Below are 26,527 nucleotides of genomic sequence, written 5' to 3' on the forward strand. Positions count from 1 at the left end.
GGCTAGTTTTTTATCAGTTCATCTCATCCAATACTGAAGTAACCTCATTTTTAGGGTTGGTTGATATGGGATGCAGTCAAATATGAACTTCCAAACAGTATTGATCACATATCAGTCACATGTCTGCTGGTGCTTTAAAAGATATTTCTAGACAAATTTTCAGAAATGATAAATTGCAACTACCCACTGCAGGTCAGTTCATTTACTTGTAGCTCCAGCGTGTAATGCATCCTTTAGTGTGACAGAAAAAACATTTACACTGTATCAAGAGATTAAAGGATAAGCTCACAATTTTTCAAGCCTGTCTTAAAACAACAGTTTTGCTAGCTGTAATCATTCGTCCTGTTCATGCTGGCCATCAGGAGATGGCTCCCTAAAGCATTTCTAGTGTAAGTGATGGGGCACAAATCCATAGCCCTTGTTCTGTGCAAAACTGTGAACCTATCCTTTAACACAAACAAAATTCCAGACAGTATCCACTCTCATATAACAATATCAATAAATAATTATTACATTGTCTCATTTGACTGAATACAGAAAAAGGGTTTGAGCCTATATCAAAAACATTTTCTATATAGTACCAGACCCTCCACTTAGTAACCTAGCAACCAGTGAACTCAACATGGCACCTATTGTAACTCTAAAACTAGCTAAGCTGAGTGCCAGACATAATTATATCTCTCCTCAGCCAATCACATAAGGCCCTGAGCCATAAATAACAGACTGCTCCCCTACAGAGCACCAGTCTGTGCCGAAAAGTCAACAAACACTTTCTCCAGTAGGCTAGCGGCTCTTGCTCACTACTGGATTCGTCTTGCTCAGAGGAAGACAAACAGAGGGGGAGAGAGACAGAGGGCTATAGGTTTACAAAGAGAACGAGAGATAGAGAGAGTTGAGAGGAAAAGAAAAACAAATGTAGTCTGTGATTACTGAGTCATAATGAAGGCTGTTGGATGGGACTGTGGCTATGAGCTATGTCATTAAAGACAGTGCCGAGTGGCTGGAAAACCTACAGGTTTCTATTTGAAACACTGGCATGCAGGAAGACAAAGACACATAGCACTCGATTCAAAATGTCCTTTCAAATAGCATCTTCAAAGTTATTAAAATATTTCACAAATATTACATTAATAATCTCAATAGCAGAAGCTCTGTTGTAAGTGGCTGGGGCTTCATTTTCAAGCCTTATAACCCTGTGTGTGTTTTTGCCAGACAGCTACCGCAGCGCTCTGTGAAACAGCTTAGTCTCTGGGGCCTTATATTTAGATTTTACGACCAATATTGAATTCTAACCCAAGATATTTTCACCAGGGTGATTTAAGATGTCACCTCAATAGGGCAACAAGTTATGGTAGCAATTACGAGCAGATCACATCACATCACGTGGCTGGAAGAGGACATTGGTACATTTGTTCATTCTGGGTGATGAGAGATGGGATTGGGAATGTGTCTGCACATAAGACATTACTAACGTGTTAGTAAGTAACAGAACACTAGTTTTGCTTATGGGATGTGAGAATTTATCTAACCTCTTAATGTCATATCATCATTGTTATTGTGGTGACAAGCCACAATGACGCAGCAATTTCCTGAAAGATCAGTAACCATGTCATTTTTTTTAACTTGCTGCAAGGCTTTTTGAAATATACTCTTTTTTTAAGAGTTCCGATCTTATCAACAGAAATGCCAACTTCATCAACATATCATTTCTTGTCACATATTTCCTGAAATATCTAAACATGACTGATAGAGGTACCATAAGATATCCTTGACATGTATCACATAATAAAAGCAGATGTGCCCTACATTTCTCCTACCCCCCTATGCTATTTGTTTTATTTAGCACCTCTCATGTGGGGAGGTGACACTTTCCAGACTTCAGTGCGATGTATCGAGCGAGTCACGATCTTATCACTCTTTGTGACATATGAAGCAGCTTAGGTATAGGTGAACATCTTGACTATAGGATTAGGTCAATATTGGAATTTTACTGAATGTTTCTGCCAGTTATTTGTTGCTATGATGAAGTTTACTTCCTTACTATAACTGCATAGTCTTTTTTACTTTGAAGAAGGTAACATTTTGGGGACGCACTGAATATTTAATTGACTTTTTGATGTTATGCCATGAAAAGAGCCAGTCATAGGGCACAGTTTGGCCTTTATAACCACTGTCTTGAAAGTGATTATAAGAGTTCATTACATTACTTTGTTATAATCATAAAGTTGTGATGTTATACACAGGATCTTCTGCCTATAACAGTTCCTACACCTAAAATTGAATCATTGGCAACATAATCGCATTAGTTCTCAGAGACAGCACCCTACTACCTCTAAAACAAGAATAGATAAATCTCTTCAATCTCTGCATGCAAACATGAAGGACAAAAGTATTCCTCTAAAGGTGAGGAGACTGTGTGTGATGCTACAGACAGGACAGCCTGACCCCTCTCTCAGCTCCCAGGATGTTTTCCTCAAGCCTCCCTATTGGGATTCTGGTAGCCTACATTCCCTGTTTCAAGGTCGGCAGCAGTGGCAAATTAAATTACTTGTCCTGTTTTGTGGTGTTGGCGGCAGGTCAACAGCAACTTGGCTAAAATGATGAGTGCGGGATTTTGAAGGGAGCTGCATTTGTCCTGACCCTTGGTGTCATGTTTGCAAAGCAAGTAGCAGCGATGAAAAGAGCAGAAATCAAAAGCAGTGTATTAAATTCTGCTTCTGTAATCACTTTTAAAAAATCAATTACCGCTGCTTTCAAATGCACCACTTTATACTGTCGTCCTTTTGGTTTACCCTGCTGCTGGAGGATGTCATGTGCTTGCACATGGAATGAAGCTTGAGTACATTAGGTCTAATTTTGTTAAACTCATACTACACCACACGCCACCTGCTGGGCATCTTTGATATCACGTAGCAGTGATATCACATTTAATTTAACATCAATTTAAACAGAAATCTTTCACTCAGCAGAGTCTTTTCCACCGTCACAATGCTTTTCTGTCATGTTAGCAGTTGGCATCTCGTGTTAACTGTCTCTACAGCAGCATGTGGAGTTTATCTCTCCGTTGCTGAGAGGTTGTTATCAGCAGACAAACAGCTTACACACCACACTGTGGAATGGGAGGAACTTAGAGTATGTAATGTGGTGTCAAAACACAGCACAAGCAAACAGGCGACTTGATATTATGCTACACTCAGCTGATCAAATGTGTGTCACAGAGTCCTGTTGGCACTGTGACCAAGTAAAGTTCTAGACCAACTCAACGAGGAGTTCACAGTGACAAACACCACATCACCAAATATTAAAAATATTTAATATACTCATTGTCAATATCAGAGGATGTTACCTGAGAAGGGAAATGTACAGAATTTGCATATCTGATATGAACACAACTCTGTAAGTCATTTTCGATAACGTATCATTGTTATGAACCATGGCAAAGATTAAGACTGAGTGGACAAGTGCTGCAGGCACAGGTAGCTTCATAAATAATGTGCTGCCATTAAGGTACTGTATGCAGCAGAGGGTTTATTGGCTGTCTACAGGAAGGACAATACTATAATCAACACAGGCATTTCCTTGTGAATGCCTATCAACCCTACAGTGGTTGTAGGGGTCCTCTATATGGGCTAAGTGAAACACTGCTATTGACAATGTGACGGTACAACAACCACTGGTGATACGTTTAACTGCATCAATGGGTGCTTTACAAACCTACAGTATTCAGAATAATGATTCAACAAATTGTGCCTGGAACTATCCCTCTGTCAAGAAGATCTGGCTGAACACTCTGACCTCCTTGTAATATTATCATCTTTGTCTGTAAAGGTCACTTTATCTAGACATTTCCTCAGTGTATCAATTATTAATGTTCTTATGGTGTTTTTGATGTCAACTAGTCACCACCAGTGTCCATGACACATGTTTATGAGGAAACCTAAAGCAGCTTGATATGACTGTTATCTGTAGTCTGAGGTGCTACAGACTTGACAGTTTCGACCAGAAGAGGTCAGTGAAATAATACTTTTCTGCTTTCTACTCTCTAAGCATGGTGCTGGGACTGCTACACTAGAGAGCAGCAGAGCAGCACCAAACAGACGCTCACTGACTCACATTCTCTTCTCTAAATACTGCACCAATGATGCACAGGTGTCTGTGTGAGCCCTAACAATGAGGCCATCAGTGTGGAAACTGAGCTGGCTGTTTGGAGAGAGATGATTGTCACACAGTATACGATTTGGGGGCAGAAATAAGAAAGTGAAAGTTTAGGTACTAAACAAAAACGATGTAAATGTAAATAACCTCTACGTCCATTTTCATCTATTTTAACCACACTGAGAAGTAGTCTGAGTTTAAACAAGAAGCAGTTCACCCTATCACATTGGCACACACTGTTAGACACAGGCAGGCCTCTCCCAAGTTCCTATTGTTGCTTTATGTTGACAGAGTAGATGAATATTTAACAGGAGGAGGGAAAGTGGTGGCATCAGATCACTAAGAAGAAAATAACACTCTCCCCATCATGTGACCCGACTATCAATAGTCTGACAGACTAGATAGCTTCTTTTGATTGGTTACTTATTTCTTTGTTGGCCCAATGTTGAGCTTTGAAATCAACTTTGAATTAAAGAGAACCTATGCTTAGTGACCAACTGTGTGTATACAGTTCAGATGGGGTCCTGTGGTGAGTTGGATGCCCATGAGAAAGATGAAGACAGGGTGGAAACGTGTGCAGTCAGGACCATGGAAAGCGAAAAGAGGCTTATCCAGGTGATCAGAGCGATGCAGTCGGAAATCAGAAAGCTGCAGCTGGAGAACATGGGGCTGAGGAGGAGAACGAGAGCTAATCTCCGAAAGAACGCAACAGTTCCCATCATTGCAGCAGAGTACACAGGTAGCTATATTTATATAGGCTACTATTGTCAGCACTATAAATGATTAGTCCAGAAATAGGCTCATTAGACTGTATGTGATAATTAATTTTGAGGCTTGAGGTTTTAGTGGCTTTCTTGTACTTTAAGGTAGATTCTTGGTTTAATATTCTGATAGACTGATGCACTAGAGTTATTCATGCCGACTATTTTCTTTGGAATAAAAATTCTTAAATGTTTACCTTTTCAGGACTCACCTTGTTGTTGTAACAAATTCTCTTTCCCTTATTCAGAGAGCGTCGTCATGACAGTGAGAAGATATCCAGTCTTCCAGCCATTGGTCAATCATCGGAGTTTGCAGTTGGGCAATGTGAAGAGTGAGAGGTGAACTGGAAAACAGCAACGAAGACAATTAGCATGTTCAAACTGACCATATCGCACAGTGAATATAGCATTATTTGAATATATCTGACTGAATGGTAGTCGTGTTGTATGCTTTCTCAAAAAGATAGCTAGCTTGATATGGTGGTGGTCTGACACCGAATAAAGTTTTTTGCTTTCTTGTCAATATTTCTCACGTCCAACCAGGTATTTTCTCGCTGTAACCGTTATTAAATTAAGTACCTACGACGTTTTTTGTCGAAATATTAATATCACATCGACGTAACCGTTGTGATATGAGTGAGCGGTTATGACCAACCTGTAGAGTGCACCTGTCACTGACTTTACCCTCGCGAGATTTCGGCGTTGCGCAGTGGAGTACAGCCGTCCGCCATCACTGCATCTAGGCTAACATTAGCCAAAAACCACTGGGAAGAGAGCAAGTGACAACAACATAACAGACACACAGCCCGACCTAATTCCCAAAGGGGAGGTCACTCAGTTTCCCTGCCGCTTTCCTGGCATAGAAAGCAAACTAGCAGCTGCCTTTCATGTAGTCTTTAAGTCAACTTAGAAACGAAAGTCGTTCTAACTAATCATGTCCAACCTCAAAGGCAGCACCAAGAAGGACACCAAGATGAGGATACGAGCTTTTCCTGTAAGTATTTACCGGCACTGTGAGCGCTGGGACGCTAACTGTGAGACTCGAGTACCGGGGATGACAGGTTTTTATGCTAGCAACTGCCTGCTAGCTACCTGGTCAATCGAGAAAAAACATGTCATTGTCAAGTGAAAACTGGTATTAGCAGGACAGATCACCTGAAGCACGTTAACTGTGTTATAAGCTCAGTTTATTTAACGTTAGCTAGTTTCTCGGTCTGGAAATGGAGTCGTCGTCTGACAAGAGCTAATGTTAGCATATGTAAGAAAACTTCTTAAGTGAGAGACTAGCAAATAGTAGCTAGCTGATTAGCAGGCCTAGATGTTAGCTGAACTGACGTTAGCCAAGTTGCAGTCAGTCAGCAAGTATCACTACGCTATGGTAACGGCAGGCTCTTTTGGTTGTTGGTATTTCATTGCGGCACGCATTTTGCCGAGGCTGTTATAGATGGCAAATAAAACATTATCATGCAGTGTTTGCTTGCGAGCTAACGCAACTTCAGCCTAACTTAAAACTACCGTAAACATGGCCAAGGTAACTTGAGTAGTTTATGTTGTTGACGTTGCCATGCTAGCTACCTGCTACTACTAGTATCACCGTCACTATTCACTGTTTTATCATCATCCACCGATCACTGGGCTGAATTACAAATTCACACACTCAGTCAATCACCAATGTGTTATATTAGATATGAGCATAATTAGCAAGTTGTGGGATATTATGTTGTTTTGTCCAGCTAGCTCTTGCAACACCCTTCCACTCCTTGCTGAGATTGTTTGTGTGAACCATAGACAAATGGTTTTTCTTCTGTTGGGTATCCAGGTTTCTGAGTGGGTGTCTTGCAGAGTGAGTCAGTGAGCAGATGAGTGAGTGAACACAGTTAATCCTCTCTCAAATGTTGAGCTTACATGCAAGTGCAACACCAGCCACCTAGACAGCAATAAAGCCCCTACCAGGTGGTCTTAGTCACTATAATAACAAAATTTAATTCCAGGATGAATATTAATTGATCTTCTTACAGCTCTTGTATTTCTCTTACCTTCTGATTTAAACAGGGATTTAGGTAGGTTAGTTGTCAAGCTAGACTTAGTTTTCAATAGTGTTACACCCATACAACTTTTTCTCTTTGGATACCAATTCTGATGCCTCAGAATATCTACTGTATACAGATTGGCATTTTAGTCGAAATGTAAATACATCATGATAAAAGTAACAGTTCCAGTCTTATTTTTAACCCTCAAATTTAAATTGAAGATACTGGAAGGGTAACTGGTTCTAAGTATTTTATTTTCAGTCAGAAAGGGGAGCACATCAAAGAGAGGTTTGACACACTTCATGGCTGCTTCTTTACCAATTTCAGAGAAATATTAATGCCGAAGGAGTTTGTGTCTTAGTTTTCTGGCTTTGAATGCATTTTTAATCATTCATTATAGACACTCAGAAAAAGATAGAAGTTTGTTGCTGGGTTGTTTGGTTATCTGTTTGCTAGTGTCAAGCAGCACTTCCTTGTCTTTGTGATTGTAAAGCTTTTCATGCAGTGTGTACACGGAGATGTAACAGTCTTCATGGGCTCAGGTCCTCAACAGAATTCATAATGCACATTGATTTGTTTTCTGTAGTATATTTATAGCCGAAATATCACCACACTGCCAATATCACTACACTGCCAAAATTGCTGTTTCTTAACTGCTTTATGCTGACAGTCCACTCATTTTTACTTTGTTTTTCCTCTATTTATGACTGCAGTAACTAAACCAAAAGAAAAATGTATTGGATTTGTATCACAACCTAAACAATATCATCTGTATCTAACTATCTCCTTGCTGTGAAATTGGTTTATTATGGCTCCATGTCTTTTCTCTCCACACTGCAAGGTAGAAAATCACTTAGCGCAGCATGGAAGGTATGAAATCTATGTGGATGTATCTTTAGAAAGCTGCAATACTATTAGACATTAACAACAAAATGCATATATTGGATCTATATTATTTGTATGGCTTTTTGGTCTACTAAATTTTGTTGCAAAGAATAATTCTTGACATCACTGCCCTCATCTACTTATACCATGTCAAAGTAATGAAGAATGGACATTTTTCATATAAACACATTTTCACATCTTTCTGCCCTTCCCTAGATGACAATGGATGAGAAGTATGTGAACAACATCTGGGACCTTCTAAAGAATGCCATCCAGGAGATCCAGAGGAAAAACAACAGTGGACTAAGCTTTGAGGAACTGTACAGGAATGCCTACACCATGGTGCTCCACAAGCATGGGGAGAAGCTCTACACAGGCCTGAGGGAGGTTGTCACTGAGCATCTCATCAACAAAGTAAAGATATATATTCTTCTCTAATGCAGCTCTTTTTCATCAGTAATTTAAAGAACACTGAATAGTACTTCTGTGAGAAAAGAAAAAATAATATAATCATTACCATTGCCATTGAGTCTCTTTGTTTTATCTTTACATTCTTTAGTCCACTGTCCAGTATGGATTCAAAAAAAGTAAAATTGTCTATTGTAGGCAAACGCATAAATGTAAACTGCGATGCATCTGCTTGAAGAATGTTGTATTATATTAGTGACTAATAAGTTTATACACCTCTCTTTTATCAAGCATTAATCATAAAAATAAACTATGAATGGACTATGGATATTACATATCCTAACACTTAGCGTCCCAACAGTCCTCATTATTCTTACGACCCGATCTATATGTCTCTCTGTTTCTATTTTCAGGTACGAGAAGATGTCTTAAACTCTCTAAATAATAACTTTCTGCAAACACTGAATCAGGCCTGGAATGACCATCAAACTGCCATGGTTATGATCAGAGACATCCTCATGTACATGGTGGGTAGGCTGATGTGTGTGCCTCGCCTTTTGTACTACAAGTAAATGGTACAGTAGTTGTAGATTATTTACAAAGATCTTTGTGTTTGTTTTATGTTTTGTCAATAAGAATAGACTAGAGGTTTCCCTCATGTAAGTGGATAATGGTGCTTGTTCTGTGTCATGAATAATGTTGTGCTTTTGAAGAAATGGCCTTTTGTGTTCAACTGTGGCCAGCCTTCACCTACATCCTATTCTGGACTTTGATTGTAAGGTGCCGTTTCATTTGCGGGCCTAACAATGAGCCTCTGTTGCTGTATTTATTTGTTTTGTTGGAAAACTGGCAGCAATAGTTGATTTACTTTAGCCCACAGCAAGTCCAAAGTGTTTACGGAGTTGTGTGTGAGTGAGTGAGCCCCTTGAGATAGGCACAAGTGTAGGCTAAACAATGGCACAGTCAGTACAGGGACTGCACAGCTCCCCTGGGCTTCTTTTGTTCCACAGTCTCCATTTTCCTGTCCTGTTTTACCCCAAACGGTTGGCTTTCTGTTGTTTAACTACTGCAGAGTCACAGCCTGCTGCTGTTGTTACCTGGCTGCTGACCTCTAGTGAAGAGCTAGACAGATGCAGCAAGTATGACTTTGCTGTTCTTTCCAGGTGTATTTACCTTGTTGCAAGTCACTTCCTCTATTCAGACTGTGGATTTTTTATTTATTTGACTAGGAGAGGTAGGGCGATTTATAGATTTTCATGCAGTATTCATTCATTTTAATGTTCGTTTTTTTCTTAAATTTAGCCAGTCCTATCTGCTGTGCTTTTTATGAAGTTATATATTCTGATAAATGCAAACTTAGTCACTCATTTTTTATTGTAATTAAGAGAAATGCCAGGCATCAGAAAGCCAAACCCCTTAAACTCATAAAAGAAGCTATTGGAAGTTTAAAATAAGTGCCCTTGCTTGAACACAAAAGTTTAAAATTAATTTATTCCATGCAATATCCTGGAAGTTTTTTGTTTTGTAAAAACCAACTCCTGTAATTTGCATTGGCTGATATTTGTTATTCTGGACTAACATTTGTGATGTCAAATCTTGTGACTGAGTGGCTTGGTAAATATTTTATCACCTATGCCCCCCTTGAACCCTGTGTTTTCTGGGAATAATTCAGACACCAGCCAGTAGTTTATTCTGATACTCTAATGATCTCATAAAGGTTTTGCAGCCTGTCGGTTGGATTGTAAAGTGTATAATGAAAGCTTTTCTGGCACCTTCGTCCCATAGAAAAAGTATTTTGCACCACATCAAATTGCAGTAGATGTGATTAGATTTTTTTTTAACAATGACGAGTAAAATAAAATACTTGAAATACATACCTGAATACATGACACAGCTAAGGAGGATAAATACCTTTCACACGAACTAAATATTTAATATATACAGTATTATTACCTGTACTTTTCATTTGTCTTAAGTCTTACAACATGTATACATTTATATGAATGTAATGGAGTAAGAGAGAGCATCTAATGTCCTTTTCACCCCATTCTCTTGTCTCCCAGGACCGGGTCTATGTTCAACAAAACAATGTGGAGAATGTGTACAACCTCGGCCTCATCATATTCAGAGACCAGGTCGTGCGCTACGGCTGCATTCGAGACCACCTGAGGCAGACATTACTGGACATGATTGCACGTGAGAGGAAAGGAGAGGTTGTAGACAGGTACACAGGAGTACTACTTCACTGCCTGATCTAAAGGATTATTATAAGTGTAGGCCTTCATCAGGATGCCATATAGTTTGGTTGAATTAATACTTTTGCTGTTTGTTTTTTAGTAAATCTTATTGCAGTATATTTAATAGTCATTTTGATAATTGCTGATATGGAGGCATTACATTCATTCATTGCAGAGGAGCCATCAGAAACGCCTGCCAGATGTTAATGATTCTCGGCCTGGATGGCAGGTCTGTATATGAGGAGGACTTTGAGGGCCCCTTCTTAGATATGTCAGCGGAATTCTTCCAGGTGAGTTGGTAGTAAGTTTTCTTGGTGTCTTTGTGTTTTTGTAAAATCTTTAATAAAACAACGCAAAATATTTGCTTTTTCAGATGGAGAGCCAAAAGTTCCTAGCAGAAAACAGTGCAAGTGTCTACATAAAGAAGGTAGAGGCCAGAATCAATGAAGAGATTGAACGAGTTATGCACTGTCTGGACAAGTCTACGGAGGAGCCCATTGTCAAGGTGGTGGAACGGGAGTTGATTTCTAAACACATGAAGACCATTGTAGAGATGGAGAACTCTGGCCTCGTCCATATGCTCAAGAATGGCAAGACAGAAGGTAAAAGCTTAATTCAAATTCTAATTTAGAAACAAGAACAAGCAATAGCACAAAGGAATTTGTTGTCCTGGGTATTTTCTTTTTTGTTTCTCATTACTTTTTTTCCCATGTCTCCCTCTCAGACCTGGCATGCATGTACAAGCTGTTCAGTCGTGTGCCAAATGGCCTGAAAACAATGTGCGAGTGTATGAGCTCTTACTTGAGGGAGCAAGGCAAAGCTCTGGTGTCAGAAGAGGGAGAGGGTAAGAACCCTGTCGACTATATCCAGGTATGTTGATTCAACCAGTGAGTCCAAACAATTGATTCTATTGTTGAATGATATAGATTAGGTCAGCTCTTTGTAATTTCCTCCTCACCAGGGCCTGCTAGACCTGAAGACACGATTCGATCGTTTCCTCCTCGAGTCCTTCAATAATGACAGACTCTTCAAACAAACCATAGCTGGCGACTTTGAATATTTCCTCAACCTCAATTCCCGCTCTCCAGAGTACCTGTCACTCTTCATCGATGATAAGCTCAAGAAGGGAGTCAAAGGGGTATGTGGCTTCACAGAATTGCTCTGTAAGAATGAATTTGTTTGTGTGTCTTGTACATTACCTCAGTCCTTTTGTCCTCCATCTTATTTGAACAGTTGACAGAACAGGAGGTGGAGTCGATCCTTGACAAGGCCATGGTGTTGTTCAGGTTTATGCAGGAGAAGGATGTGTTTGAAAGGTACTACAAGCAGCATCTGGGTCGCAGGCTGCTCAGCAACAAGAGCGTCTCAGACGACTCCGAGAAAAACATGATCTCTAAGCTCAAGGTAAAAGGACGAGAAGGTTTTGGTTACAGATGGATATGTACTGTTCCTCATTATATCACCCTTTCTGCTCATATTACCCTGCCCTTGCCCTGTCTAAATTCTTGTCAGCAGTTTCAACTCATTGCTGTCTGTTTTTTTTCGTTTGCAGACAGAATGTGGCTGTCAGTTCACTTCAAAACTGGAAGGGATGTTCAGAGACATGAGCATCTCCAACACTACCATGGATGAGTTCAGGCAACACATACAAACCACATCGGTAAGGCAGTCAGACACGTTTTAAAAAAGAAAAAAAAAAAGTTATACAGCAATTTTATAAACGAGGCACATGTGAAAACCCACATGTTTGACATGAAGTCAATTTTGAAGTACAAATCATGATCCGTATGTTTATGGAGGAAGATATAAAGCACAGGACTGGGAGGGATTAAGTCTTTGATCATTAGAACGTTACAGAAAGTAAACCATATTTGTTGTCGTGTAACTCCCATGCATCTCTTTCAGGCATCTCTAAGTGGTGTGGACCTCACAGTAAGAGTCCTCACTACTGGCTACTGGCCCACACAGTCTGCAACCCCCAAATGTACCATCCCTCCTGCTCCTAGACACGCCTTTGAAGTCTTTAGAAGGTAATGCTCTTAAAATTACTCAAATGTTTTGGCTCAGTGTCGTTTTGTGTGGTTCCTAAGAGTGCTTTTATTTTCCAGGTTTTACCTGGCTAAGCACAGCGGCAGACAGCTCACACTGCAACACCACATGGGTGGGGCAGACCTAAACGCAACTTTCTACGGAGCTGTTAAAAAGGTAGAAGCAAGATGTTAAAATACTCTTTTTTACAAGTCACAGAATTCAAGGTGTAATGCTATTGTAAATGGAAGAAGACTTGTGGTTGTCAAAGTAATAATCATAATTTATAAGGCTATTGTCTCAACTGCAGGAGGATGGTTCAGAAGTGGGTGTGGGAGGTGCCCAGGTGACAGGCTCTAACACCCGTAAGCACATACTGCAGGTCTCTACCTTCCAGATGACCATCCTCATGCTCTTCAATAACAGAGAAAAGTGCACTTTCGAGGTGGGGACACAGTGAAGCACCTTTATCTGGCTATTTTAATCTTTGTAGAGGTTATTTTTACTCAATATATGACTTGCACCCATCGTTCTGAGTGAGTACAATGAGGTGAGAAGATTTATTATAATCTGTGTCCCTCTCTTTTTACAACCTTACCCCTCTCATTTTTCCCCATCTATAGGAAATCCAGCAGGAGACGGATATTCCCGAGCGAGAGTTAGTGCGAGCGTTGCAGTCTTTGGCCTGTGGGAAGCCCACACAGAGAGTTCTCACCAAGGAGCCAAAGTCCAAGGAAATTGAGAACGGCCACGTGTTTACAGTCAATGATCAGTTTACTTCCAAACTGCACAGAGTCAAAATACAGACAGGTGGGCAAAGTTTGTGTATAACACAGACATCACTACAGAGAGCGGAAGTCTCAGCTATGGGCAAACTTCTGACCACTACTGTTTGTAGCATAATGTGTTTTTGGTTAGAGGGTTTAATTTCTGGAAATCTTAAACCTGATACTGTAAATTTCTTTCTATACAATAAATAGTTTAGTATTACTGTACTTCCTTGTAAAATTTGGTAATCACATTTTGTCATTTTTAACAAATATGAGAATTACTTACAATACATTCAATAACTAAAGTTTTAATACCTTGTGAACAGTAGTAAATACACATTTAGTTCATAATATGAGCTGAACACCTCAGTGTCATGTTTCAGCCATTCAGAAACACATAAATGAAATCTTTTGCTGAAAAGATATATGACATAGAGTTTACATTACAGAAGCTAACCTGGGAGTGGGGTGGGACTCTTCCTTTCTGCAAATATAAAACAGTACCTTTTAAAAGGTTTGTCTACATTTTCTCCTCAAACCTCATCTTGTCCCTGTATCCTACTTTCTCAGTTGCTGCTAAACAAGGGGAATCGGACCCCGAGAGGAAAGAGACGCGGCAGAAAGTGGATGACGACAGGAAGCATGAGATAGAGGCAGCCATTGTCCGAATCATGAAGTCGAGGAAGAAGATGCAGCACAATGTCCTGGTGGCAGAGGTAAGAAAAGCACATGATAATACAAACTTTGGTCTGTTTGGCTTAAATAATGCAGCAATTTTGGTCCGTAAATTTTCTCTCTGTTCCACTACCTGATCCCAACACTTCAGAGAAATGTAATTTAAAGAGCAAATCTTTAATGTAAAAATGGTGCAGTTCTCTTACACATTGTAACTTTTATTGTAACTCTTCAGGTGACTCAGCAGCTCCGGGCACGTTTTCTTCCCAGTCCTGTGGTTATCAAAAAGCGTATAGAAGGACTAATAGAAAGAGAATACTTGGCGAGGACGCCAGAGGATCGTAAAGTGTACACCTATGTTGCATAGAGGAGAACCTGTGGATGAGAGGAGGAAGAGACTGGACGGGGGAATGGGATTTGTTTGTTTTCTTTGGACTGTTGTCACGCATGGACTGGAAGTTTCTTTTCAAGACAAATGCTGGGAACCTGATTCATCACCCCTTACAAAAACACAGTAAACACACATAAATGGGGAATAAAATGTTGGCACAGAAAAAAAAAATCCATTAGATCTCCTAGATGATTTTTAAATCAGGCCCAGTCTTCCCAATCCCTGCGAGTTTTAACATGGATGGATCCAGCTTCAAGCTTTTCACTGTTTTACCCTTGTAGAGATCAAACTTGCAAAGAATCCCTTGGGAAAAATGTGAATGCACCACATTATTTTTTTGTTTCAATACTGTATAAAAATAATAAAATTATTAAAAACAGCAAATGTGGATTGTTAAAAAACAAAAATAAAAATAATGAGTATTGATGCTCTGTAGTTTCTCACAGAAATGCTTTGCTCTTCTACATTTGTCTCATACACATCAGTATAAAAACATCTATTTTGTCCAGGTGCTGAGTCCAGAAAAAAATGTATGTACATTTTTCCTCCCAAGGGACTCGCAGCACTGTGATTTGCTCTTCTCAAAATTTATTTCTTATTACATCAAGGAATGTATGTTTCAAGCCCCAGTTCTTTGTCAGGATTCAGACATTGGAGTCAGTGACAGTGATTTTTCACATTGCCTTTACCAGGCTGGGCTTTGAATGTTCATTTTAATTATTTAATGCAAATTTCTAACAACTTCATAGGTGCCATATAGGAGATTGTGCAGCTGGGATGCATAGACATCAGTTTCACAATTTCAACAAACACCTCTGAGACATCTGAGATGAAAGCAATGCACATTTTTCCACATGTGAGCCACAAGTCAGAAATCAAAATCCAACAAACTGTTTTATTGTCTAGGCAACAGACAGGCATGTTTTTACATGTATTCAGTAACCGCTATTGATATATTTAATATCAAATCAGTTACTTATTAAATCAATAATTTATGACATTTCCAGTTCAAAAACAGACCAGTTAACACATGGTGACATCACAGTTCAAATCAGGTGACACTGAGCTATGAACTGTCCTAAAAGCTGTCTTTAAAAAGAATGGGCAGAATTAAGAGTCACAGGACTAAATATGACAAATGTGTCACATTTTTCAGTGTTTGATCTTACTGTTACTAATAATTTAATGACATGGTACAACAGATATATCAGTGATATCAGAATTTAAACAAACTGAGGTGTGGAAGGGCTCAGGGGCCCTTTAAGCTCTGGATCAGGTTGTGACTGTACTGCTTCGGCCAGAGTCTCCAGCTGAGTCATGAAACTCTGAATCTCTTGAGAAGAACTGTGAGTCCAGGCCAGAGGCAGGTGAGCGGGAACAGGCTGACGATCTGCAACAAAAACAATCCGTCAGAGCAAGTGACACCAGATGATGATGACGGCAGAATTCACAGAGGAGAACTGGGAAAAAAAAGAGAGGACCATGTCTCTTGTTGTGTATGAAGAGCCTGTCAGATTTCATGCTGCTCACCTTGAAAGAACTGCCCGCTGCGTGTTCTGGCAGCAGCTCTAGACAAGGCCAACCATACAACAGTGTCCGCTCCTTGCTCTACACTGCGCAGTCTCTCCCCCATCATCTGGTGGAACTGAGGCATTGATGTGGAAACAGCTGGAAACAGGAAGAAAAAAATCAGCTGGGGTAAGTGTTGTGTTGTTCACATTACTAACAAAAACTCAACTACTGCTGTTTTTGAAGTGAAGTAAATCATAAAAAAGGAGCTTCAATTTTCCACTAGATAAAATTGGTCAAATCAAAACTAAAAGTTGACAGTGTAAACAAAAGAAAAGGAAAATACTTTGGCATTTTATCACAAAATTAGGAAATGACCTTGAAAACCATGGGCTTCTAATCATGTCTGTTATCAAATGACTACAAAATATGAAAAAAACATAGATCATGCAAATTATTTAGATATTAAGGGTTTTTTTTTTTGTTCAAATTTTGATATATTTCTGTTTTATTTTTCAAACCAATCAAATAATTACTTGTCCACATGGCAGAGAAAAAGTTCCCAGTATCTCAGCTATATTTTGGTTTTAAATTAATTTTGTACTCAAGACATTTTTCTAGCATCTCTATCAGCAGAGTTGATAGGCCAGACTGCTGTGCAAAACTTTTTTTTTTTTTTAACTGAAAAACATTTTTGCAGCAACAAAGGAAAAAGAAAAAAAAAACAGCAGTAATAAGATAATGAGTCAGTACCTGGTGTATCTGCCCAGCCTGGATGCATCACAGAAAAGTGAATGATAGGGTTGGCTTTGGCCCACTGTTGTGTCAGCACCACCTGCTGTCTCTGAAAAGAAACAACACATGGGTATCTCTATCTCACCTCTTTCTTCTTAATGGCTTTAAATGTATTCTGTATCACTAATACTATTACAGATGTAGTTCGAGATCAGGTGATCATTTTTAAAAATTCTAAAATGCTAGCCTCCTAATCTGGATTACATCTTCCTCCCTACCTTGTTCTGGGCGTAGACCATGACGCCATCAAAATAGCCCTTCTCTGACTGCAGGTCATTAACTCTGAGTTTCTGGACCAGCATGCCTCCCGAGGACACAGTGATCTAACAGGCAGGGAGAAAAGTGGTTCAGTGTGCTTAGATAACCGCCACTACAGAACAGACAAACGTGGCATTATGCTGTCCACATAATGCAGAAAAGCGCTTTGTTTGTGTGGATTTGTGCATGTGTTCCTACCACTCTTGCATCCCGGCTCTTCTGGAGAAGTGGTATGAGAGTCTGGGTAAGGATATACACCCCTAGAGAGATGGAGAAAAGCTTTAGCCTTGATTTCATATTCAAAACTGATGTCTGCATAGAATTGTGGAATTCTGATCAACAGGGTCACGTCTCACCCATAGTGTTTGTGGCAAAGTTCTTCTCTAGTCCCTCAGCGTTTACCTCTCTCTTGTGCACCATACACCCTGCATTATTTATCTGACAAAGTCAAACTAAGTCAAACAGCTGAGTCTAAATCAACATCATTAATTGAGAGAAGTGAGTGATGAAGATTACAAGAGACTGGTGATGCCTACCAGCACATTCAAAGATGGATACTGCTTCTTGAAGGCCTCTGCAAACTCCCAGACCTTGCATGTTTCTGACATGTCCACAATATGGATGTATACCTCCTAGAAAAGCCATATGAATGAATTTTTTTTTATTTATTTATTTTTTTACAAAGGATGGGATTTGTCACTTTATTGTATATTTAATGTCAGGCATGTTGTGGACAAACAACACTCACTGTATTCCCAGACTTATCCACAATGTCCACCCTGGCCTCTTCTGCTTTGTCTTTGTTCCTGCACACCATGTGGACTGTGCCACCTGAACACAAAACATGATTGAGGCTTTATTTTTGAATCAATACAAAGTGCATCACAGAGATCAGAACTCTCCAGGATGTACCTTTCTTGGCTATGGCCATGGCTGCTGCTCTGCCAATTCCACTGTTGGCTCCTGTGACCATAAAAGATCTTCCCACAACAGACACATCCAGGTCTTGGGGCTCAAATTCTTTAGATGCTGCCTCATAACCTTTCCTGAAGGCACACAGAAAACACACTTATCAATGTGTGTCTCAAAGTTAAGAGAGGAATACAGATTTTTTTTTTTTTTTTCTCTCAAAGTCACAAGATTGACAATCTCCACATTTTAGCTCCAGTAGAGTCAGGTGGTGTGAATGTCATCCTCAATACTCATCAGCTGTCAATGGAACTATTGTAATTGTACATAAAGGCCAGTTTGTGTGGTGATGTGTGCCATACAGCGACCAGACCTTTGATATTACTCTGTTTACCACCCTTTGGGCTTAAATAAATGACATGGAATACATATTGAAGACAATTAATCCTACATTTAGACATTCAACAAGCTAGGATAATACACAGTATATGTATGTACACTAACTGAAATTCAGAAAGCATCCCCCTGACAGCATTTCTCTATTTGACTGCGCATCTGCAGATAAGCACCAAAGTAATACTCAGTACTGACCTTGTGTAGTGGTGGATTCCGTTCAAAAACCAGATGGCATTTCGGTACACAGACATGTTATTAAGTGAATAACTATCCCAATGAATAAAGTGGACCAGCGTGCCAGTCCTTGTCAAGCACTGTGACAGAGGAACATGAAGAGAGGGAGAACACTTACTGCTCTCTACCGACCCTGCACGGGAATAACACTTAAAACAGTTATCCTATCAGTCCAGTGATATGAGTTAAAGTTTTATCAGCTCACTCGCTGAAACTACCTTGCACAAACCACGTGGTGGATCTTTAAAAGTTGGGATGAGCTGCCGGTCGCGTGCGTCCCTTGTAATGCAAATGTACAATAACCAATCCAGATGGTTGTGAGGTTTGGTGACGCGTCCTGCAGGCACCGCTCCTCGAGGGCAGCCGGGAGGGGCGGAGTTAACGAACTTTCTCACTGGCTGGAGCGGACGGCGGATAGATATGTGTTGAACTGGACTAGTTGACCCTTTGTGAGGGTTAAAGTGCTTAATTTTTTTAATCTTTTGATAGCGTTCATACCTCTTGGCGCGCCGTCAAAAATGGTAAGTGTTTGGCGGTGGGTGGTGTTATTTTTCCTACGCATGTCTGTAGCTGTGAGGTAGCGTCAACCTGTCCTGTTCACCTGTTACACCTGTTGTCGCTGACAGGTAGCTAAAGCTAGAAACTACACCTCTACACCGCTTCATTTTACTCTCGGGCCTGTTTGTTGTTGTCAGGACGCCCGACAGCAGCTGTATTTGATTTCTGTTGTGAGTTTTTATTATGTTTATCCTACTTTTAGCGACAGTCGGAAGTAAGGTGTACGTTTCCTTAACCGGTCCCCTCAGTAAAACAGGTTTCGTCACTTTCCAGCCCTACTGGTAGTGTGATGCTTTCCATATTAATTTGCCTAACCTTGCGTACTTAGGGCATATGCACCTGGAATTACCAGTATAAGGACTGGTTGTAGGCCTGTTTTGATAGTACCATATGTATTTTTTCTTTTTTGTCCAGTTTCCATGCAGTGAAAACCGTATGTAATTGTTTTGTTGTGACAGAGAGATGGAGTTTCTGTACACCCGAAACATTCATGCTCTCAATGAAGCAAATCAGAATCAGACCTCCACCAATCTGTGGTGTACAGCAGTGTATATTTTCATAGCTATCTATATAGCTGTTTTTAGGCAACTTTATTTATTTTTTTTATTTTTTTATAAATATCAACTCTTAAGAAGCCATTTATTTTGGCCCCAGCATTACAACAAATTAATCATATCTTGTGCATTATAATCTACATATTTCTTTTTTGGGGAAAAGAACATCCCTGGTTTCAACAGTGCTTTGTTGCAAAACATGAATTTATAAATTAACACTTTACTGAAGAGGATTTTTTACCTTATAATTCTTTTTGTAATGCAGCATTTGCAATTATATGCATAGATATTCAAGACAAGTCGATTTCATTTATATAGTCCATAATTACAAATTACTCTCCGAAACGCAATACAACACTCTAAACCCTTAATGCCATGAAAAAACAGTTCAGTCACTCCTCTTAACCTCTCTTATATGAACAATGAGAGGAAGACTTAAAGGAAACAGTGTGGCACTGTGGTTCGGGTAGAAGTGGCGGGAGGAATTAATGTCCATTTTGATATGTAGCCAAATCTACTTCCAATGCTAGGAAGCACATTCTCTAAACATCCGAAACCCAACTCTGTAGCTCTGTTGAAAATTGTAAAGGAAACTTAAAACTACCTCTTCCTCAATAGTTTGTTGACCTTCACATTTCTGCCTGTCATACCTATTTTTCCCCCTTTTGTTAATAGTGTTTGGTCAGTGGAGTTACTATTTAATGAGCCATGACAACAGCAAGCCACTCGTTTGACCCTTGAATTGTATGTGTGTGTGTTGGAGGGGAGTTAATAATGTTCTATGGAATGACTGTGTGTGTGTGTGTGTGTGTGTGTGTGTGTGTGTGTGTGTGTGTGTGTGTCTGTGTGTGTGTGTCTGTGTGTGTGTGTGTGTCTGTGTGTGTGTGTGTGTGTCTGTGTGTGGATGTCCATGCATGCATTACGATTGCCCCTCTGCCCCTGTGGTGTGTGTGTGTTGTTAGATGCGCTTCCTGCTGCTCTTCAGTCGCCAAGGGAGGCTGCGTCTGCAGAAGTGGTTCACGCCCATGTCAGAGCGGGAGAAGAAGAAGATCATAAGGGACATGACCACCATGGTGTTGGCACGGCAACCACGCTCCTGTAACTTCCTCCACTGGAAAGACCTTAAGATTATTTACAAGAGGTGGGTGCTGCCCCCACATGTTTGTTTAACCTGTTCAAATTACTTTCTGTGTTTTCTTAGGCAGCAAGACCACCAGTGTCATTTTCACTAATAGTTACTCCTACTGTATATACGCCCACTGCATATTATCATTTATCTCCATCAATACCAATTTATAGTCGTCCATTGCCCACTTTTTCCTCAGATATGCAAGCCTGTATTTCTGCTTGGGCGTTGAGAGTCAGGAGAATGAGCTGCTAGCCCTGGAGGTTATTCATCGCTATGTGGAGCTGCTGGACAAATACTTTGGCAATGTATTTCAATGTGTTTCATCTCATTTTTTTCAATATGCAACTGTAGTCTGAAGTCTAGAAATTTAAAACAGCATTTTTAAATCTTAAAACATGTAAGTAAATTCTGCACTGTGAACTGTCATATTTAAAAAAACAAAAACAAAACAATGTATTCACCTTCATACCTCCTCTCAGGTTTGTGAGCTGGACATAATCTTTAACTTTGAGAAGGCGTATTTTATCCTGGATGAGTTTCTAATGGGGGGCGAGATACAAGAAACCTCCAAACAGATTGTGAATCGCTCTATCGAAGCCTCAGACATGTTACAGGAGGTGAGTTGCTGTGACACACACACACACACACACAAACTCTCATTCAACACAAGGTGTGGCTTGTATCTGTGGTGTGACCATGTAACATCTGTTGCATGACTCAATATAATTAAAGAAATAGAGACATGTATTGGAATGTAGTTTAGAGGATCTTTGTCTTGTTTTAATCTCGGCTGTGGGATACTCAGAAAGGCCCAGATGCCTGAAATTGATTTCTTTCATATTTTGCTCAACAACAACACTTATCATCAATGCTGTATCAAGCTCCAGTATGGGGACTTGTTTCAGGTTATTTGTGTGATTGTGAACTTAGCAGCAAGTGACGCATAGTAGCCAGTGTCATAATGAATTAACAGTGGTGCTGCTGAGTCCCTGGTGTGTCTTTGTCTTTCTCATAGCTAATTGTCTTGTGTTAGCTGTTGCTCCTTTTTTTTTTTTTTTTTTTTTTTTTTTTTTTTTTTAATGTATAGATTTGTGCTTGTGCTGCTGTTTCTCTTACCTTCTGTGTGTGTATCTCTCTCTCTCTCTGCCAGTGTTATTGCGAGTGAGAGACAGATTTCCCTGGAACGTGGCGCAGGTTTTAGTGTTGTTTTGGCTGATTCTTCCCGCTCTCCCTGTAGGTCCATGGCTCTGTGTGGTACGGTAGTTTAACTGGGTGTGTTGTTCTGTGCCTCTGAGTAGCGCTGACTAACACTTGTAATCTAGAGTTGGATTTTGTGCAGTGTAGCCTCCCATTCATTTTGACCATTATCGCTTCAGGATGACAACAGTGAGTGGTATGAGGTGGAGCTGTTTGGATGACCTTGAATATGGACAGAAAGGTTAGATGTTGTGCTTGTGTTAGTTACCTATCGTGTGTTGGTGTGCTCAGTACTTAATAACAGGCGATGTTATTTGTGTGCCTGCGAATATTAATTATATCGTGGTGCATTTTTAAGACGCTAAGAACGTGATTTCTTTATTTGTGCCTTTTTCTAGACCATGGAGGAGTATATGAGCAAACCTGCATTTTAACCCATGGAAAAGAGACATAAAGGGAAGGAATCCAGGAACCAAATGTACTGTACATGAGTCAAGGAAGTTTCTGAACATGGAAATGGAATTAACTTTGACTCTACCGAACATTTTCAAAAAGAAGAAAAAGAACTGGGTGTGCTGAATGTCTGCTTCCCTTCTACCTTAAGCATTGCTGCAATATAACTTCATTTGAGAGTAAGTCTAATATTTGTTCATAGTCATGTGAAGGACGGGGTGGGGGAAAACATGTTTTTACATTGATCGTCATTAAACTGTAAATGAAGTACTAATAGAGGATCAGGGATATGAAATCATAACAATCAAGTGATATTAGATTTACAAATGTGTTGCATTGATACTTAAACCACACATTTATATAAGTTATTGGAAGCGAAAGGTTTTGTTCTAAAAATACTATGGACTGATTTTAGAAATAATTGCGCTACTCTGCAACTCAATAAATTTCAGTCTCTAAAACAGCAGATTTCTGTGGAGTTAAAATAATTTGCTTTTATAATTTTGAGTGAGACTAATTGTGATAAATTTCATACTTCTTTTAATCTGTATAACATATTATTTACATGCGGTGATCATTAGTCTTAAAAAGAAGCAGTTGCCAGAGTGGGTGTGAATATCACTGTTTTTCATAATGTCAAATTTATGATATTGGAGCTTATGATTAAAATGTGTATTTTGATAAACAATCTGGCTTGAGTAATCATTTTTACCATGAATATACATTTGATGATTCATTTTATATCGGAAAATCCACCCAACCTTATGGAATTTAATGTTTACTAAGACTCAGCGTGATTAAAAATGTTATTTCCCCTGCTTCCTCTGATTACAAACCCAGGCTGTGTATGGTGTGATTTTATTTATTTTTTTAATAAGGCAACACAACTCAGAAAGAAGAAAAATAATACAGCTGATGCTTTATTCATCTGTGATTCATCATACATTATTGAACATGTACAAAATGGTTTAAAAATGAGCATACATAGCACAACCACTGGTAGGCCAACAATACAGAGCTTCGCAGTATGAAAGGGTTGGAAGGCAGGCGACGGTCTTTATATTTAGACTTGGAAATAATCATCCATAATAATAACATTAAATCCACTAACCCTGAATATATAACGAGTCACAACAACACTCGTTTTCAGCCCAGCACACTGGCCAAATGAAACCCCCCCCATAATATTCCTCTAGTACTCCTGTCATTATACTGTATGCTTTTTAAAAGGCCCAGTCAGCATTATACTTTATAATTTACATGTATATTCACATATGTTGTTTGAATAGTTTGACATGAAAAATAAGCTTCTTTTTTTTTAACATTACTCAGTTGATTATAGTTGAAAATATAGGCCTGCTTACAAACACCATTAATGTGAACAAACTTTGAACAACATCACAAAACCTTAATAACTTGGATGTTCTTGTCATTTGATATTTGTCAATGTATTCATTGTAGATATGAGAGCAACAACGGGTTAACACCCAATCAAAAGTGTTTCGAGGGTACCTGTTTGTCATTTGTGCACGGATTGCGCCTTTAATCTCATGTGATATCACTATAATATTTCTAAAATGTTCTTGCAGCAAGTAGGGACTAGTAGTATTCAAAAAAAAATGTATTGGACCTGTAAGATTGCTATAGCCTATTCATTTTCGTTAGGGTGATATTACCTACCAGCTATAGTTCATATAATAGAAATTTGTAAACTAGATCACGTCCACCAAACTTTATTTTTGAGACAGTATAAATACTATATTCATAATTTCGTGCGTCTTGCAGGGGATCAGGCTACATCCCTGCCACTGCTTTTTCACGGTGCTCCTCCTCTTCCTCATTCACGATCTTTGGAGCCGAGGTTTTTGCCGGTATCTCCTCTTTCCCCTGCATCTCTGTGGGATTTACTTTCTCCTCTGTGACCAGCTCGGTTTCCCTCTTGGCGAGTGGCCTCCTTTCAGTGTCCGCCTGCCCCAAGTAGTCCTTCAAGGCGCGCTCATAAAGCTCGTATGGGAACTGCCCCTTCAGCTGCGCCTGGGTGTCCCGCTTGGTGATGGTGTTGGGGTACTCTGTTAGGATTTTGGCAGCCAGGTACGTCGTCACCTCGTCTTCCACGTCACCATCATCGTCGTCATCATCTGCACCGTCGGCCTGGCGTTTCAGGGGCATTTTGTTGAGCTCGGATAAAAAGAGGTTCTCCCTGCGTCCGGACGGAGGGGGGATTTTAACTGGAGCTGAATTTGCAGCAGGGTTGGGCGCCAATGGGATTCTGTCCGAAGAGGGAGAAGTCTTCATGGGTCTCTGCACCACGGGATACTCGTTGCTGATGGTCTCCACTCCGATGATGTCTAAAAAGTCCTCTCTGTCCATGTCCTCAGGGGCGGTCTTGCTCTTCACCGGCAGTCTGCGGCTAAAGTACCTGATCTTGGGGGTCTGGCCGGTCGTGTAGCGGGCTGAGGCTTGGGGATCGCGGTGGAGCTTTCTGAGCTCCTCTGTGAGCAGCATGTCGATAAGGTCCTGTGGAGGGACGTGGAGCTTCAGGGAGAGCTCCAGCAGCTCCTTCACTGTCCGAGGATCCACAATGGAGGGGCGGATCAGTCTCTTTCTCTGATCCCCGGTCTTATCCCTCTTCTGCGTCTGGTCGCTCATCTCCAGGACCTTCAACAGGTAGTAATCTACCAGCTTAGTGTCATCATCAGCCTCCTCCTGGTTCTGGCTGGCCCGGCGTTGCATCTCCTCCCTCTCTGCTTCCTCCTGGTCCCCCAGCGCCCTTGCCATTTCTTCATGGCTCCCGTTGACCATCTCCTCCGTCTCCTCCCTCTCCTCCACTGGGACCCACTCCTCTCCTCCGGCTACATCCTCGTAGGCCTGGTTTCTCAGGCTGAACCCGTCCTCTCCCTCATCATCGTCGTCACCGAACACGTCTCTCTTCTGGCCGGTGACTGTGGGCATCCTCCCGAGCTCTTCAAAGATGGAGCGTAAATTGGCAAGACTCTGGGGTGTGTACTGCTCGTCCAGGTCCTCTGTGGCTCTCTTTGAAGCGTCTGTATTCTCCTCATCCTCAAACATCAGCGGGTACTTCTTATGGGGTCTGGGGAAATTACCGTAATCTACCGGTGCGCTCTCGGGGATCTCAGTGTCTTTGGTGCGGTGCCTGTGCGTGCGGCGGTCGTTCCTGGGCGCCGATGCGGGGCTGAGCTTCGCTTCTTTCCCGACCTGATCCTGCAGAGACTTGAGCAGGGCTTTCATCAGCTGCTCAGCGGTAATGTCCTGCCTCTGCATGCCTGGGGCAGGAGGCTGGCGGTCCCCGGGACCCTCGTCCTGCTGCGAGGCGAGCTGAAGCAGGACCCTGAACTTGTCCACTTCGTCGTAATCCACGGGTTCAGGTCGGCCCCCGTTCCGCTGCTTCAGGTTCTCAATGTACTCCAGGGCTTTGATCATGTCGGAGCTCGGTGGGTAGGCCGCCGGGCTCCCCTCACTCTCCCCGCCTCGGAGCCTGTAGTGGCGGGGGAGAGACGCAGCCTGCACGGCGCATCCCTGGAGGAGGAAGGCGAGCAGGACCACGGCTCCCCCCGTGGGCAACTTGTGGTGGAAATGCAGCATTATAGGCTATTTATTACCTGCAAATCAAGAGAGCGCGAGATGTTAGTGAAGCAAAGGAAAAACAAAACCACGAGGATCTATATATTTCTATAAATTATTTTGACCAAAACCTTACTCGAAAGCATAAGCAGAGCGAGTCTGTTTTGATACGGGATTTGTATGCCTGTCAGGGAGTTACGCTTTGCAAACTGAATGATATGATGCTGTGCGTGAGGAGATACATCCACATCACTGGATGAGTCATTCCCCGCGTTGTTATGGGCAACCTCAACATCCGATTTCCTCTCAACAACATAAACCATCATTAAAAACATCTATTCTTTTCCTCGTTATTTCATTAAAGCAGCAAATCACTAGATGTTGAAGATAACGTAGAAATAACGAAACGTAAAGTCTCGAGATCTGAGAGAAGCTATGGTAAAAAAAAAACAAAACAAAATACTGTGTTCCAATCGAAATATACTTAGATGCATTTGAAGTAAAAAATAATAATAATCAAAACTTATATTAAAATAATATGTGTCTTACCTTTGGCAATAGAGCTCAGACAGCAGTGAAGGTGTATGGCATCTCCTCTGGAAGCGGTTCTGCT

General features: G+C 40.7%; 4 protein-coding genes across 7 annotated transcripts; 2 read left to right on the plus strand and 2 right to left on the minus strand.

Annotated features, from left to right (window-relative positions):
- The first annotated feature begins 5,594 nt into the window (after nucleotides 1-5,594).
- LOC111228789 (cullin-3-like) lies at nucleotides 5,595-14,750 on the plus strand. Of its 2 annotated transcripts, none has more exons than XM_022754827.1 (16): nucleotides 5,595-5,910; nucleotides 8,048-8,245; nucleotides 8,653-8,766; nucleotides 10,303-10,463; nucleotides 10,652-10,766; nucleotides 10,850-11,078; nucleotides 11,201-11,346; nucleotides 11,438-11,614; nucleotides 11,710-11,880; nucleotides 12,029-12,136; nucleotides 12,382-12,506; nucleotides 12,585-12,681; nucleotides 12,812-12,949; nucleotides 13,128-13,314; nucleotides 13,845-13,990; nucleotides 14,185-14,750. In XM_022754827.1, exons 1-16 carry the CDS (start codon nucleotides 5,851-5,853, stop codon nucleotides 14,314-14,316), a joined length of 2,304 nt encoding a protein of 767 aa, XP_022610548.1. In that variant the 5' UTR covers nucleotides 5,595-5,850; the 3' UTR covers nucleotides 14,317-14,750. The 2 variants fall into 2 exon arrangements, with proteins under 2 accessions (XP_022610548.1, XP_022610549.1); XM_022754828.1 differs by having other exon boundaries at nucleotides 5,597-5,910; nucleotides 12,815-12,949.
- Nucleotides 14,751-15,133: 383 nt separating this feature from the next.
- On the minus strand, nucleotides 15,134-18,458 carry LOC111228798 (dehydrogenase/reductase SDR family member 12-like). The gene is made up of 10 exons (XM_022754862.1): nucleotides 18,403-18,458; nucleotides 17,815-17,948; nucleotides 17,651-17,733; nucleotides 17,439-17,534; nucleotides 17,259-17,340; nucleotides 17,101-17,162; nucleotides 16,863-16,967; nucleotides 16,603-16,693; nucleotides 15,871-16,008; nucleotides 15,134-15,730 (listed from the first exon to the last, which is right to left on the minus strand). The coding sequence occupies exons 1-10, from the start codon at nucleotides 18,456-18,458 to the stop codon at nucleotides 15,564-15,566; spliced, it is 1,014 nt and encodes a 337-aa protein (XP_022610583.1). The 3' UTR covers nucleotides 15,134-15,563.
- On the plus strand, nucleotides 15,967-23,017 carry LOC111228799 (AP-1 complex subunit sigma-3-like). 3 transcript variants are annotated; one of them, XM_022754863.1, is made up of 6 exons: nucleotides 15,967-16,038; nucleotides 20,516-20,694; nucleotides 20,879-20,987; nucleotides 21,162-21,299; nucleotides 22,059-22,120; nucleotides 22,278-23,017. In XM_022754863.1, the coding sequence occupies exons 1-5, from the start codon at nucleotides 15,997-15,999 to the stop codon at nucleotides 22,098-22,100; spliced, it is 510 nt and encodes a 169-aa protein (XP_022610584.1). In that variant the 5' UTR covers nucleotides 15,967-15,996; the 3' UTR covers nucleotides 22,101-22,120; nucleotides 22,278-23,017. The 3 variants fall into 3 exon arrangements, with proteins under 3 accessions (XP_022610584.1, XP_022610585.1, XP_022610586.1); XM_022754865.1 differs by lacking the exon at nucleotides 15,967-16,038 and adding an exon at nucleotides 18,827-18,962; XM_022754864.1 differs by lacking the exon at nucleotides 22,059-22,120.
- A 214-nt stretch (nucleotides 23,018-23,231) lies between these two features.
- Nucleotides 23,232-26,527, minus strand: LOC111228946 (secretogranin-2-like). Its single transcript, XM_022755066.1, has 2 exons — nucleotides 26,464-26,527; nucleotides 23,232-25,952 (listed from the first exon to the last, which is right to left on the minus strand). The coding sequence occupies exon 2, from the start codon at nucleotides 25,933-25,935 to the stop codon at nucleotides 24,127-24,129; it is 1,809 nt and encodes a 602-aa protein (XP_022610787.1). The 5' UTR covers nucleotides 25,936-25,952; nucleotides 26,464-26,527; the 3' UTR covers nucleotides 23,232-24,126.

The sequence above is a fragment of the Seriola dumerili genome, unplaced genomic scaffold (genome assembly GCF_002260705.1).
Source record: "Seriola dumerili isolate Sdu_G_001 unplaced genomic scaffold, Sdu_1.0 BDQW01000226.1, whole genome shotgun sequence".
Classification (NCBI taxonomy): Eukaryota; Metazoa; Chordata; class Actinopteri; order Carangiformes; family Carangidae; genus Seriola; species Seriola dumerili.

What these genes read in the sequence shown, in the direction of transcription:
- LOC111228789 (XM_022754827.1), top strand. Translation starts at nt 5,851, where the DNA reads ATGTCCAACCTCAAAGGCAGCACCAAGAAGGACACCAAGATGAGGATA. An exon ending in CTGAGCATCTCATCAACAAA is followed by an intron (nt 8,246 to 8,652) that starts GTAAAGATATAT and finishes TTCTATTTTCAG; the next exon opens with GTACGAGAAGATGTCTTAAA. An exon ending in GAGACATCCTCATGTACATG is followed by an intron (nt 8,767 to 10,302) that starts GTGGGTAGGCTG and finishes CTTGTCTCCCAG; the next exon opens with GACCGGGTCTATGTTCAACA.
- LOC111228799 (XM_022754863.1), top strand. Translation starts at nt 15,997, where the DNA reads ATGTGGAAACAGCTGGAAACAGGAAGAAAAAAATCAGCTGGG. An exon ending in CTTAAGATTATTTACAAGAG is followed by an intron (nt 20,695 to 20,878) that starts GTGGGTGCTGCC and finishes CTTTTTCCTCAG; the next exon opens with ATATGCAAGCCTGTATTTCT. An exon ending in CCTCAGACATGTTACAGGAG is followed by an intron (nt 21,300 to 22,058) that starts GTGAGTTGCTGT and finishes TTATCGCTTCAG; the next exon opens with GATGACAACAGTGAGTGGTA.
- LOC111228798 (XM_022754862.1), bottom strand. Translation starts at nt 18,458, where the DNA reads ATGTCTGTGTACCGAAATGCCATCTGGTTTTTGAACGGAATCCACCAC. An exon ending in GGAATCCACCACTACACAAG is followed by an intron (nt 17,949 to 18,402) that starts GTCAGTACTGAG and finishes GTGTGCCTTCAG; the next exon opens with GAAAGGTTATGAGGCAGCAT. An exon ending in AGAGCCGGGATGCAAGAGTG is followed by an intron (nt 16,968 to 17,100) that starts GTAGGAACACAT and finishes CCTGCCTGTTAG; the next exon opens with ATCACTGTGTCCTCGGGAGG.
- LOC111228946 (XM_022755066.1), bottom strand. Translation starts at nt 25,935, where the DNA reads ATGCTGCATTTCCACCACAAGTTGCCCACGGGGGGAGCCGTGGTCCTG.